This window comes from Perca flavescens, chromosome 3, assembly GCF_004354835.1.
Source record: "Perca flavescens isolate YP-PL-M2 chromosome 3, PFLA_1.0, whole genome shotgun sequence".
Lineage (NCBI taxonomy): Eukaryota > Metazoa > Chordata > Actinopteri > Perciformes > Percidae > Perca > Perca flavescens.
Genome location: NC_041333.1, coordinates 13,614,183 through 13,628,419, shown reverse-complemented (window position 1 = coordinate 13,628,419; position 14,237 = coordinate 13,614,183). Strand labels below are relative to the sequence as shown.

General features: G+C 42.1%; 1 protein-coding gene across 1 annotated transcript; it reads left to right on the top strand.

The window, feature by feature from the left end:
* The first annotated feature begins 5,464 nt into the window (after positions 1–5,464).
* On the top strand, positions 5,465–13,451 carry LOC114552440 (extracellular calcium-sensing receptor-like). Its single transcript, XM_028573231.1, has 6 exons — positions 5,465–5,568; positions 5,786–6,080; positions 6,237–7,031; positions 7,195–7,422; positions 7,611–7,734; positions 12,477–13,451. The coding sequence occupies exons 1-6, from the start codon at positions 5,480–5,482 to the stop codon at positions 13,388–13,390; spliced, it is 2,445 nt and encodes an 814-aa protein (XP_028429032.1). The 5' UTR covers positions 5,465–5,479; the 3' UTR covers positions 13,391–13,451.
* The last annotated feature ends 786 nt before the right edge of the window (positions 13,452–14,237 follow it).

Here is a 14,237-nt window from a genome sequence, read left to right as displayed (position 1 = left end):
TGAAAAGTTCCCTGCTTTCAAACTGACCTGGTGGGACTGGTGGGGTCGCAACTTTTTGTGTGAGTAACATGGCAGGAGTAAGAATGGCTGGGCTTTCTGGATCTGTAGAAACTGCATTGAGCGGACGAGCATTCACTATTGCAGTGACTTCAGCCATTAATGTCACTAATATCTCATGAGTAAGTTTTGCATTTCTATGTTCTAGGAGGATTTTGCGTGTGACCCCAATCATGAGCTCCCAGGAGCCATCCATATGCGATGCATGTGGGGGGTTAAAGTGCCATTTGCAGCCAGAGACTTTGAGAAAGCTGTGAAGTTTGCTGTTGTGACAGCCCTGTTTGTCTATTTGCAGAAACTTGAACAGGTCTGTGGACAGGTCCCAGCCCAAGCCTAAGCTGCGTTGCATGGGTGGGGTAGTCTGCCCGAGGTCGAGGCCCTGCATGTCCGTTGCAAGGTCCTCACTTGGAAAAGCACTTGTGATGATAGGACAGTTGGATGAGATTTTGTGCAGGCGTATGTTACACTGAGCCAGCATCTTCTGAGCTCTACAGAGGATGTCAATGGCCTCATCTGTGGAAAAGAATGATTTTAGTCCATCATCTACATAAAAGTGACGTTCAATGAACTCTCTTGCATCACTGCCGTATTCCCTTTCTCCCTACATCGCTGACTGTTTCAGTCCATAGATAGTCACTGATGGGGAGGGGCAGTTCCCAAATACGTGTACTCTCATCCTGAACTCCTGCTCTTCTCCATCCAGATTGTGGTTTTTGAACCACAAGAAGCGAAGGTAGTTGTGTTGGTCCTCTCTGACTAGAAAGTTGTGAAACATTTGCTCCACATCTGCCATGACTGCGTATGGGTCAGACCTGAAACGCATCAGAACTCCCACAAGAGTGTTATTGAGATCTGGCCCTTTTAGTAGCACGTCACTGAGAGAAATATTGCTGCATTGAGCGCTCGAATCAAAGACTACTAATTTTCTCTGGCTTTTGATGGTGGTAAACTCCAAAACTAGGGAGATACCAGCATTCTTGTTCTGGAGTAAGAGCAGGAGCTGGTTCTGCGTGGCCCTTACTGAAGATTTTGTCCAAAAACTCAACATAATGCTCCCTCATTTCAGGTTTTCTTTTCAGCGTTTTGCGGAGGAACATTAAACAACTGAGGGCCTGGTCCCTGTTGTTGGGCAAACGCTGTCTGGGGGTGCGGAATGGGAGTGGAGCTACCCAATTATTCGCATCATCTTTTGCAAAGTTTTTGTGCATAATGTCCAAGAACAAGGCATCTTCTGCTGAAAGTGCCACTTTGTCATCATCTGCTGTTTGCTGGAAAATGTGTCTGCCCAATCCAACTTGTGTCTTATCAAGTGTGCAGCTTTCGGTGTATTTGTCTTTAATATAGATTTTGTTTTCACAGGGGCTGAGGAAGGTAGGGCGGCCGTTGTTAAGAATTTTTGTCTTAAAAGAGTTCACTGTGGGTTTGTGGGCACCTGAGAGGCAGACGTCACCTATAACTACCCATCCCAGATCAAGGCGTTGGGCATAAGACGCACTGTTTGGACCATTCACCTGACTGCGGACCTTGTGAGCTTGGATGATGTCCCTGCCCAAGAGGAGAAGGATTTCTGCTGATGGGTCCAGAGGAGGAATCTGCGAAGCGATTGCCTGTAGATGAGGGTGAGCCAACGCAGCCTCAGAGGTGGGAATCTCGTCCCTGTTATCTGGAATCTGATCACATTCTGTTAGTATAGGTAGCAGCATGGACACTTTTCCATTTACATCCTCAATAAAGTCACTAGCTCTGCGCCCACCAGTCTCTGATAAACCAGCACATGTTTTCATGGTGTATGGGAGTATGGTACCTTTTACATTAAACATGTCAAAGAAGGCAGACCTGGCTAAGGATGAATTGCTTTGATCATCTAACATGGCGTACATCCTCCTTTTCTCTTCAGGGGATGTGCGGGGATACACATAGACTAAGCAAATCTTAGAGCAGGATTTACCTTTGAGGCCTTGGCCACACACTTCTGTGCAACTGGATGTAGTTACAGGGCTTGGGGAATCGGACTCCCCGCCGTGGCTCTGAGGCCGAGGGTTGGAGTCTTTAGGTGTCCACAGAGATATACCAGCATGCATGGCGGACACGTGCACATCACTATTACATTCTGAGCATTGGATAATGGCTCTACAGTCTTTAGCTCTGTGACTTGTGGAAGAACAACACTTATAACAAATAGTGTTCTTTGCGAATACCTTTTCTTTCATTCAGTATTTTTGACCTGAATCCCCTGCATTTAGCAAGTGAATGGGGCTTGTGGTGAATAGGACATTGCTTGTCCAGATTGAGAACGGATGTTTGAGCTGTGCCGTTTGTTTGACTGATATCTGTTTTGTTCACTGCAACAGGAACTTTGTATCTGGCTGGTTTTACCAGTGTCTTGTCAACTCTTGGAGCTACTCTGTTTGAACTTTGTAACATAAAGCTAGGGACGGTTTTCATTTCAGCATAGTCATTTACAAACTGAACAAAATATGAGAAAGGTGGGTAAACTGCACCATTGTCCCTTTTGTATTTTGTCCCTTGTTTCACCCATGACTCCTGGAGTCCGTAAGGGAGCTTTTCCACTGTTGGGTTTATCCCCCTCGGGGTGTCAAGAAAGCTAAGGCCTGGCAGATAACTTTCACTTTGTGCATAATCTAAATCTAACAGAAGATCTGCAAGCTCCTGCAGCAGGTGAGTGTCTTTATTGGATATCTTTGGAAAAGTCTGTAAGCGCTGAAAGAGTGACGCTTCGACTACCTCTGGAGAGCCATAACTCTTGTCTAGACGCTGCCACAAATGTTGGAGGCCTGCTTGTGGGTTGTTCACATGGACCGCCCTGATCCTCAGAGCATGTTGAAGTGACTCCCCGCTGAGCCACTTGGTAAGAAGGTCAAGCTCTTTGCTGGGCTTGAGGTTGAGGCCTTCTATGGCGTTGAAGCAGATGGACTTCCAGGACAAGTAGGACTCAGGACGGTTGTCGAAAACCTTGAATCCCACTGTCAGCATAACAGTTCAGTCTTAGGAGTCACTGCAGGTCTAGGCTGGGGTGAGATGTCCATTTTTATGTGTGTAGGAGGGGACTTCAGATGTTCACCTGGAGAGGAAGCGACTGGTGTTTGGCTCGGTTGTAGATGGCGAGAGTCGTTATGACTGACCAGTTATCCTGTGTCAGGCTTTTCTTCTTTCACTTGCAAACTGGAGTTGGTGAAGTGAGCATTCACATAGTCTTGAGCACGTCTGATGGAAGGAGGTGTCTTAGGGCCGGGACACATCAGGCCGATTATCGGCTGGCGATGTCAGTGACTCAAATCTGTTCGGTGTGTCCCGTGTGTCCGTCTGGGGGGCTGTCGGCGTTCATTTTGGCCGACCTGACATGTTCGGTCGGCGGCAGGGCCGTCGGGACTCACCCGGAATTGACGAGCGGAATGAGGTGACTAGAGTCTCTCAAAATCTTTTAAACTGACCTTTGTTGAGCTGAAATGAAGACAGATTCAGCAACTGCATGGCATATTTCTCGCTTAAAATGTTTTCAGAAACACGTTTAAGTGAACTATTTTAGTACAATATGAGATCGTATTCTGAACGGCCGCCATGACAGTTTGGCTCTGAATTTCCGGAGAAAACAAACCCATGTGATGCGTTTGTCCAATCAGCTGCCGGTTTTCATTTCTTGGGCTACAATACTATTATATATAATTAGCGCCCCCTGCTGTTATAGAGATGTATGACGTCTCGTCTCCTCACGTCTTTTTGGTCTGTTCTGTGGCAGTTTTTTGGACCTCGGGGACGCAACTCATCATATCGACGGGGTTTTCTGTCAACGGTTGGCCGTCGGCTATATGTGTCTACACCATTAGAGGAGAAGCCTTGCTCAGTGAGGTCGATGGCGTGGTGCTTCTCGTCAGCTGCCGCTTCCAGGACATGAGCTGCAGCAAGCGCTCCTTCAGCCTCACCCTCCTTCTTCAGAGCATTTAGCGTTGCCTCGATGTGCGCCTTCTCAACCTCCAGGTCGATTTGGCGTTTGGCATACTGTGCTCTGGTGCGGGCGGCTTCTTCGCCTGCTCGGGCTCGTGCTGCAGCTTGGCTGGTGGACGAACGGCGTGAAGAACGTGAGTAGCACTCCGACCGGGCCACCATCTGGGACATAGGCGGTGTCGCTTCAGGCTGAGACATCTTGGGTGCTTGATAGGTAGATAATCTTTTTACTCTTCTGCCCTCGGTTGAGTGTGTGGCTACTCAGCCTATGCAGCTAGCTAAACATACAGTAAAAGCAGGTGGTTCCTGGAATGGCAAGACACAGTTTTTCTTCTTAGTGCCTTTACTGAAGACCTCTCTTTTTTCTGATTTTGTAAAAACATTATGGCATGTCAAAGCTTCCCAAAGATATAAGGGGTCTGAGAGGAATGTAGCATGTCAACTCCTTTGGACATTTTCTCACCGCGTGTAACAAACTTTTGCCTGCTGCCTAGAAGAAGAACCCCAAAAAAACACTAAAGGAGATACTGACCCCTAGTGGGAAAATAAAGAAATGCACCAGCGAATTAATACAATACTATTGAACATAGAGGGACAGAATAGGAGCAGTGGCCTTTCTTTGAGATCCTGCTAGATATCTGCGCTCCTTACCCTATGTCCAAGGGTGACCCTATGGAGGGAACTGATTTTGGCCGCTTGTATCTGTGTATCCCGTATCATGACCATAGGTGAGGGTTGTGCCATAGATTGACCACTAAAAAGCTTTGCCTTCTTGCTCAGCTCCCTCTCCACCACAGTGATCAGGTACAACACCCCAAGCACTGCTGAGGCAGCAATAATCCACCTGTTACTCTCATGCTCCTTTTTATCCCTAACTCTATAAAACTCCTAAAAACTCAGTATTTACATTATCTACAGTACTTCATTTACAGCTGATATGTGAAAAGGTACACAACCTTATTTGTTTAACAGTAATTTAGTTTTACTGCCAACCGTCAAAGGAAGTGCTTTTATTTTGAAGTACCCTACACGGAACTTAGGTGGAAAAAATTGTAAGGTTCGGCAGAAACCGAACCCTATCAAAAAGCCCAATATTTGGCCGAATCCAAATCCAAATCTGAATCCTGGATTCGGTGCATCCCTATCCAGAATAGGCTAATGCACCACATTATTTGGGAAACTCTTTCCTCTCGCCCCGCCTTGTGGGTTGTTCTATTTTTTATGCTACTCCAAAATGCATAAAGACTGGTTAATGCTTTTGATTTACTTTATTGTACATGTGATGCAACCTAGTGGCTTAGCTCTCTTAGACAGTATGATGTCTAGACACAGGTGGCCAGAGAAGGGTTGGGGCCTCTTACAACTGTTGTTAGTGGTGTCTGTCTCTCAGGCTGAGGAGTTGGTGTGCAGGCAGAGAGGGGATCCTGAGAACCCCCAGCTATTGAAGCATGGAGACATTATGTTGGGGGGAATCTTCTCTTTCCGCAGTAGCTGGATAAACAGACAGGATACCTACAGGCACAAACCACTGCCACTGCAATGCACCAGGTAAAATATTATTTAGAAATGTATTTATATTTAAAATATCTAGGAGGAAGTTGGCACTGATATAAAATAAGTTATCAAACTGAGTATTAAAAAAACATATACATATTTTATGTTGCATGTATCATTATCATATAATGTTTTTATTTAGTATGCTACTGTTTCTATTGCAAGGACAAATTGTTTGCAATTCCAACTATTTTTAACTGTCTGCATTAAGTTTAAATTTCAGAGGTTTCCAGTATGCTCAGGCTATGCTCTTTGCCATAGAGGAGATAAATAACAGCACAGTTCTACTGCCTGATATATCTCTGGGCTATAAGATTTATGATTCCTGTAAATCCATTACCAGAAGTGTGAGGGTTGCACTCGCCTTGGCTAATGGTAATGAGGAATTATCTGCACTATCTGCCCCATGTACCAGACCTGCCCAAGTTCAGGCCATTATGGGAGAGACCTCTTCCTCTCCCTGCATGGCTATAGCTACTGTCATTGGACCCTTTCATATCCCAATGGTGCGTAAAAATGGGAGGGGAAATGTTTGTTAACAATTAATTGTATTCCTTCAGTTGATCATAGCAAAGGGTCTTTTTCCATAAATTGTAGTTTGCTGTGTAAACGTTTACATTTGATATCTTTATTATGGGAAATCATTTATTTTTTTCTTTTAGATCAGTCACTTTGCTACTTGTGCTTGTCTGAGTGATAAAACCAAGTACCCATCCTTTCTCAGAACAATACCCAGTGACTACTACCAGAGCAGAGCTCTGGCCCAGTTGGTCAAGCACTTTGGTTGGACTTGGGTTGGAGCTCTTAGAACAAATGATGATTATGGCAACAATGGCATGGCCACTTTCACAGAAACCGCACAGAAGCTGGGTGTCTGTCTGGAGTACTCTGTATCTTTCTTTAAAACTGATCCACCAGACAAAATACAAAAGATAATTGAAATTATCAAGGCTTCTACTTCCATGGTCATCGTCGCTTTCCTCTCCCTCGTGGATATTGATTTGCTAATTCAAGAGTTGTCTCTCCACAACATGACTGGGTACCAGTGGGTAGGCACTGAGGCCTGGATCTTTGATTCCCAAACTGCAGCCATGGATATTAATCACATTCTAGATGGTGCCATAGGCTTGTCCATCCCCAAAGCACATGTCCGTGGAATGAGAAAGTTTATGTTGGATGTGAAGCCGCTCAATTCATCTAGTAATGAAATGTTTCCAGAGTTTTGGGAGAAATTATTTAGCTGTAAGTTCAAACAGTCAACGTCTTTATTAGGGAATCAGACCGAATGTACTGGCCATGAAGATCTGACTGGAGTGCAAAACAGCTTCACTGATATGTCGCTCATGCCTATCTTTAACAATGTCTATAAAGGAGTGTATGCTGTGGCTCACGCACTTCATAATATTCTCAGCTGTAACAAAACCTGTAACAAAAAGGTGCAGCTAGATCCATATACGGTGAGTTGAAAACTAAAGACTTATATGCTTATCTTCAGTCTTGTATTATTGTTTGAAGAATTAGTTTTTTGAAATCTCATTATCAAGGAAAGTTTTACATTTTCAAAAATAGCCTACAACATGTTTGTCAGATAATGAACTACATTAATGCATATCTTCTTAGATTTTACAGCGCCTGAAAAAGATTAAATTCAACACTAAGGAAGGAGATGAGGTTTACTTTAATGAGAATGGAGAACCAGCAGCAAAGTATGAAATTATAAACTGGCAGCCAACAGAACATGGCATTGTGGACTTTGTCACAGTTGGTCTTTATGATACATCTTTACCTGCAGACAAACAGCTGAATCTGCAAAATAAGTCTTTAATTTGGGCACAGAACTCACAACAGGTAAGCTAAAATTTGATCACTTTAACTGTTAACTTTAGTTAATTTCAATTACAATAATTGTGTACATTATTAGGTATTGGTATCATAATGCTTTGTTTTGATGCATCAAATAATAATATCAACTTGTAAAGCGAACACCTTGTCAAAGTGAATGCCCATACATTTTTCTTATTGTTTTTTTCATGCAGGTGCCTTTGTCAGTTTGCAGTGAGAAATGTCCTCCAGGAACTCGCAAGGTTCTCCAGAAAGGAAAGCCTGTCTGCTGCTATGACTGTTTAAGATGTGCAGAGGGAGAAATAAGCAACATGACAGGTGTAGTAACATGTAATGCAAGGTTATGCACTTAAGTGTTCCAAAAAACAAATGTCTGAAATTTGTTTTATAATCTCATTTCAAAAGCCTGGGAAGGGGAAGTCCCTGCAGGGATTACATACTAAGTATGCAGTATTTTAACCAAACAAGAAAATCAATATCCTTCCATAAAAAGTGAATATGGCAAATACCAGATATCCTCAACAAGTACTAATATATTTGACCGCAAGTTCATAGCAACAATATGAAAAATGTATGTAACTCAAGTATGTATGTATTTAGAATTACTGCAGATTCATTGTTTTAAGAAAAAAATAAGAAATCCCTGTAAAGATTGAGGCAGTCTGTATTGTTTCAGCTCATTCATCCTCAAACGTCTTCATTCACATCCATGGTATGAGAAGGGAGGGATTATGGCGTGCGTTATCAGCAGCTGTGTATTAGTTGAGTCAAGGCCAGAAATGGTTATTATAAAGTTAATTATAAAGCACTTTCTTCTTCTTCTTCTTCTTCTTCTTCTTCTTCTTCTTCTTCTTCTTCTTATTATTATTATTATTATTATTATTATTAGTAGTAGTAGTAGTAGTAGTAGTAGTAATAGTAGTAGTATTATTAGTAGTATTATATGATAATTATACAATTGCAGATGGTTTTGGACTCATGTACTGGTTTGGACATCTAACTTTTTTAAATTTTCAGCATGATACTTTACAGGAAACAATATATATATATATATATATATATATATATATATATATATATATATATATATATATATATATATATATATATATAATATACATTCACCTTAAGGACTATTAGGAGCACCTGTAAGATTTCTCATTAATGCAATTATCTAATCAACCAATCACATGACAGCTGCTATGCTTCAATGCATTTAGGGGTGTCGTCCAGGTATAGACAATCTCCTGAACTCCAAACTTAATGTCAGAATGGGAACGAAAGGTGATCTAAGCAACTTTGAGCATGGCATGGTTGTTGGTGCCAGAAGGGCTGGTCTGACTATTTCCCAATCTGCTCAGTTTCTGGGATTTTCACGCACAACCATTTCTAGGGGTTTACAAAGAATGGTCTGAAAAAGGAAAAACATCCAGTATGCGGCAGTCCTCTGGGAGAAAATGGCTTGCTGATGCTAGAGGTCAGAGGAGAATGGGCCGAGTGATTCCAGCTGATAGAAGATCAACTTTGACACTTTACAGATAGAGTAGGTCTAGACCACACTCGGACAGACCCGAGCTCTTGGTAGGCGGCGTCTGACGGTGCCGGTTGGGGATGTGATGAACAGTGGCAATAATAGTCACATTAATAATGGAAAAGTGACTTAAAATGGTAGTCGTAGTAGTTCATGTCATATCAGTGTGCTGCAGGGCGTTATAGGATGTAGCGTGGCCCAGCAGAGCATGGATGGACGTAGCAGGAAGTAGCAGGGTTCAGCAGGACGCAGCATGACATTGCAGGGCACCGCAGAGCTTAGCAGGGAGTGCAGCAGGACCACGGCGACAGCTGCAACCAAGATCTTGGTGCCAATGTTTGCCAAGGAAATACGCTGGGTGAAAAAGCATACGGACTCCAGGGAGTAAACTCCCCAGAAGCTAGGATTAGTAACAAGCATTTCTGGGACGGGATGCACACAAATGGTAATAGAAAGGGAGAGGAGAGAGCAGCTCAGTGTGTCAAAGGAAGGAAGTCCCCCGGCAGTCTAGAACTATTACAGCGTAACTAAGAGAGACAGGTCAAAGGAGAGGTTGCCTGTTCGGGCTTTGAACTCTCCCCTGCTGGATCAGGCTGTGCTGGCCTGCCTCCCTCTACTTTTGTTATATTATTAATTTGACGACTATGAAGAGAAGCATGTGGGCCTGGTTAGGTGGACGCTGCAACTCCTCACTCCATAACTATAAGCTTTATCAAATAGGAGAGTTTTAAGTTCATTGTTAAATGCGGTGACAGTTTCTGCCCCCCGAAGCCTGATAACTGAAGGCTCTGGCTCCCATTCTACTTTTAGAGACTCTAGGTACCACAAGTAACTATGCATTCTGGGAGCGCAGTGCTCTAGTGGGACAATAAGGTATTAGGAGCTCTTCTAGATATGATGGTGCTTGACCATGTAGAGCTTTGTAGGTCAGGAGAAGGATTTTAAATTCAATCCTGGATTTTACAGGAAGCCAGTGCAGAGAAGCTAATACAGGAGAAATATGATCTCTTTTCTTAGTTCTTGTGATAACACGCACTGCAGCATTCTGGATCAGCTGGAGAGCCTTACGGGTCTTATTTGAGCAACCTGACAGTAGGGAATTACAGTAGTCCAGCCTGGAAGTAACAAATGCATGGACTAGTTTTTCAGCATCGTTTTGAGACAGGATATTCCTAATTTTGTCAATGTTACGAAGATGAAAAAAGGCTGTTCTTGAGGTTTGTTTTAGATGGGCGTTAAAGGATATATCCTGATCAAAAATAACCCCTAGATTTCTGACAGTAGTGCTGGAGGCCAGGGCAATACCATCCAGAGTAGCTATGTCTTTAGATAATGAGGTTTGGAGGTGTTTAGGGCCCAGCACAACAACTTCAGTTTTGTTAGAGTTTAACATCAGAAAATTATAGGTCATCCAGGATTTTATATCTTTAATGCACGCTTGAAGTTTAGCTAGCTGACTGGTTTCTTCTGGTTTGATTGACAAGTATAATTGGGTGTCATCTGCATAACAGTGAAAGTTAATTGAGTGTTTCCTAATAATATTACCAAGAGGAAGCATATATAAGGAGAATAGAATTGGTCCAAACACTGAGCCTTGTGGAAAGCCATGGCTAACTTTAGCGTACTTGGAGGATTTATCATTAACATCAACAAATTGAGATTGATCAGAGAAATAGGACTTAAACCAGCTTAGAATGATTCCTTTAATGCCAACTAAGTGTTCCAATCTCTGTAACAGGATTGTATGGTCAATAGTGTCAAATGCAGCACTAAGATCTAGTAAAACAAGAATAGAGACAAGTCCTTTGTCTGCAGCAGTTAGAAGGTCGTTAGTCATTTTTACCAGTGCCGTCTCTGTGCTATGATGCTTTCTAAATCCTGATTGAAAGTCAGCAAATAAACTATTGCTATGTAGAAAATCACATAACTGATTAGCAACTACCTTCTCAAGGATCTTGGATAGAAAGGGAAGGTTAGATATAGGTCTATAGTTTGCTAAGATCTCAGGATCGAGGGTGGATTTTTTCAAAAGAGGTTTTATCACAGCTATTTTAAATGACTGCCATACATAACCTGTTAATAAGGACATATTGATCATATCTAGTAATGAAGTGTTAACCACAGGTAACGCTTCTTTGAGTGGTCTCGTTGGGATGGGGTCTAAGAGACAGGTAGATGGCTTAGCTGAGGATATCTTTAACATTAATTGTTGAAGGTCTATAGGATAAAAGCAGTCTAAGTATATGTCGGACTAGTCATTCTTTCTAGCGGTCCTGCGTTTAAAGGTGAACCATTAGAAGTTGAGGGTAAAAGGTGATGGATTTTATCTCTAATTGTTATAATTTTATCATTAAAGAAGCTCATGAAGTGATCACTACTCAGAGCTAGAGGAATAGATGGCTCAGTACAGCTGTGACTATCTGTCAGCCTGGCTACAGTGCTGAAAAGAAACCTTGGGTTGTTCTTATTTTCTTCTATTAGTGATGAGTAATAGTCTGATCTGGCCTTTCTTAGGGCCTTCCTATAGGTTTTGAGACTTTCTTGCCAATCCAAACGAGATTCTTCCACTTTGGTGGAACGGCATTTACTTTCGAGGTTTCACGGGATTTGTTTTAATTTGCGATTTTGGGAGTTATACCAAGGTGCTAGTTTCCTTTTAACCACTCGTTACAACCGAGGTATGCAGCAAAGCATTTGTGAAGCCACAACAGGCACAACCTTGAGGCGGATGGACTACACCAGCAGAAGACCCCACCGGGTACCACTCATCTCCACTAAAAGTAGGAAAATGAGGCTACAATTTGCACAAGCTCACCAAAATTGGACAGTTGAACACTGTAAAAATGCTGCCTGGTCTGATGAGTCTTGATTTCTGTTGAGACATTCAGATGGTAGAGTCAGAATTTGGATCCGTCATGCCTTGTTACCACTGTGCAGGCTGGTGGTGGTGGTGTAATGGTGTGGGGAATGTTTTCTTGGCACACTTTAGGCCCCTTAGTACCAATTGGGCATTGCTTAAATGCCACAGCCTACCTGAGCATTTCTCTGACCATATCCATCCTTTTATGACCATAATGTACCCATCCTATGATGGCTACTTCCAGCAGGATAATGCACCATGTCACAAAGCTTGAATCATTTAAAATTGGTTTCTTGAACATGACAATGAGTTCACTGTACTACAATGGCCCCCACAGTCACCAGATCTCACCCCAATAGAACATATTTGGGATGTGGTGGAACGGGAGCTTTGTGCCCTGGATGTGCATCGCACAAATCCCCATCAACTGCAAGATGCTATCCTATCAATATGGGCCAACATTTCTAAAGAATGCTTCCAGCACCTTGTTGAATCAATGCCACAAAGAAATAAGGCAGTTCTGAAGGTGAAACGGGGTCAAACATGGTATTAGTATGGTGTTCCTAATAATCCTTTATGTGAGTGTGTATATTATAAATATATATATATATATATATTGAATACAAAATATATTGAATAATGCACTGAGCAAATAATATTATTTTTCAGATTCCATCACCTGTGTGCGATGCCACCCTGAGTTCTGGTCAAATGAGAGAAGAGATGCTTGTGTAAAGAAGGTGGCAGAGTTTCTATCATATGAAGAGATTATGGGAACGCTGCTCACTGCAGCATCCTTATTTGGAACATGCATCACTGCTGTTGTGGCATTCATTTTCTTCAGATACAGGAAAACTCCTATTGTCAGGGCCAACAACTCTGAGCTGAGCTTCCTGCTGCTCTTCTCCTTGACTCTGTGTTTCCTGTGTTCTCTGACCTTCATAGGCCGGCCCTCTGAGTGGTCCTGCATGCTGCGACACACGGCATTTGGCATCACCTTTGTCCTCTGTATCTCTTGTGTTCTGGGGAAAACTATAGTGGTGTTAATGGCCTTCAAGGCCACACTTCCAGGTAGTAATGTCATGAAATGGTTTGGGCCTACACAGCAGAAACTCACTGTTCTGGGTTTCACTCTTATACAAGTTATCATATGTATCATCTGGTTAACAATTTCTCCTCCTTTTCCAATTATCAGTTTTAAGAAATTCAAGGACAAAATCATATTAGAGTGTGCTCTGGGCTCAGTTGTAGGTTTTTGGGCTGTACTTGGGTATATAGGACTTCTGGCCATGTTATGTTTCATTCTTGCTTTTCTGGCCCGGAAACTGCCTGATAATTTCAATGATGCCAAATTTATCACCTTTAGCATGCTGATATTCTGCGCCGTATGGATCACTTTTATCCCAGCATATGTCAGCTCTCCTGGGAAGTTCAGTGTTGCTGTGGAGATATTTGCTATTCTTGCCTCCAGTTTTGGACTGCTTTTTTGTATTTTTATTCCAAAATGTTATATTATCTTACTGAAACCAGAGAAGAATACAAAAAAGAATATAATGGGGAAAGAGGCACCAAATTCATTTTGAAAACTTAAAATAATATAACGGCAGATGCCATTATAATTTTTACATTACAATGTATCAAGTAGACTTTCATGTAGACATCTATCCTCATTTTACTTGCATTGTACTTCTGTAATATTTCTCCATTGTATAATTTGTGACACAGCATTTATTCAGTACAACATAATATATAATTATATCAATCAATACCTGCCCTTTGTCACTGTGGTGGATCATAACTAAGACTGTATTTTACTATCCAATGTAACTGAGTGACCTCCTGTTTGTCTTACTAAACCAAAAAAATAAAGTTATTACTGCATTGTAGTCTCACATGTTACATAATTATCGAAAATGTCAATAACTGCCAACATTAAATATGTTGATGGTTTAACTCTAATTTATTATCCTGAATGCCAGATATACAGTATGTAGTTAGGTAGTTCCTAGTGTGTTGTAAATAGTACCAATGTAATTGACATCCTTGAAAATTCAGGATAAGCCACCGGAATCAAGATGTTGTGTGGTCTAGAACCTGAGCTACTGATGAAATAACAACTGGTAATGGACATATTGGAAAATGTCTGCCTATGCGATGGCCCTATAGCCAAAAATCTTCCTAAGGGCATGCTCTAACAGTGTGCCAAAGCTCATGCTTTTGCCATCAAAGGCACAATTATTCACGTCTGTTGGACTATCAGCGATGCTTTCCAGCTCCTCAAATGGGATCCTGAGGCATTCCTAGACCAGTTGACATTTACAACCCCTGTTCTGGGTCTACCCCAGGGTCCATACCTGCCAACATTTGGTGTTAAGTGTACTGTAAGTCTGTGCTACCGACATTGCCATCTTGAGTTTAGCTTGCTTCACG

Bases quoted from the DNA above. Each gene is read 5' to 3' on its own strand.
- LOC114552440 (XM_028573231.1), top strand. From the start codon at position 5,480: ATGTTGGGGGGAATCTTCTCTTTCCGCAGTAGCTGGATAAACAGACAG. The intron at 5,569-5,785 runs GTAAAATATTAT...GTCTGCATTAAG, and splicing joins CTGCCACTGCAATGCACCAG to TTTAAATTTCAGAGGTTTCC. The intron at 6,081-6,236 runs GTGCGTAAAAAT...TTTTTCTTTTAG, and splicing joins GACCCTTTCATATCCCAATG to ATCAGTCACTTTGCTACTTG.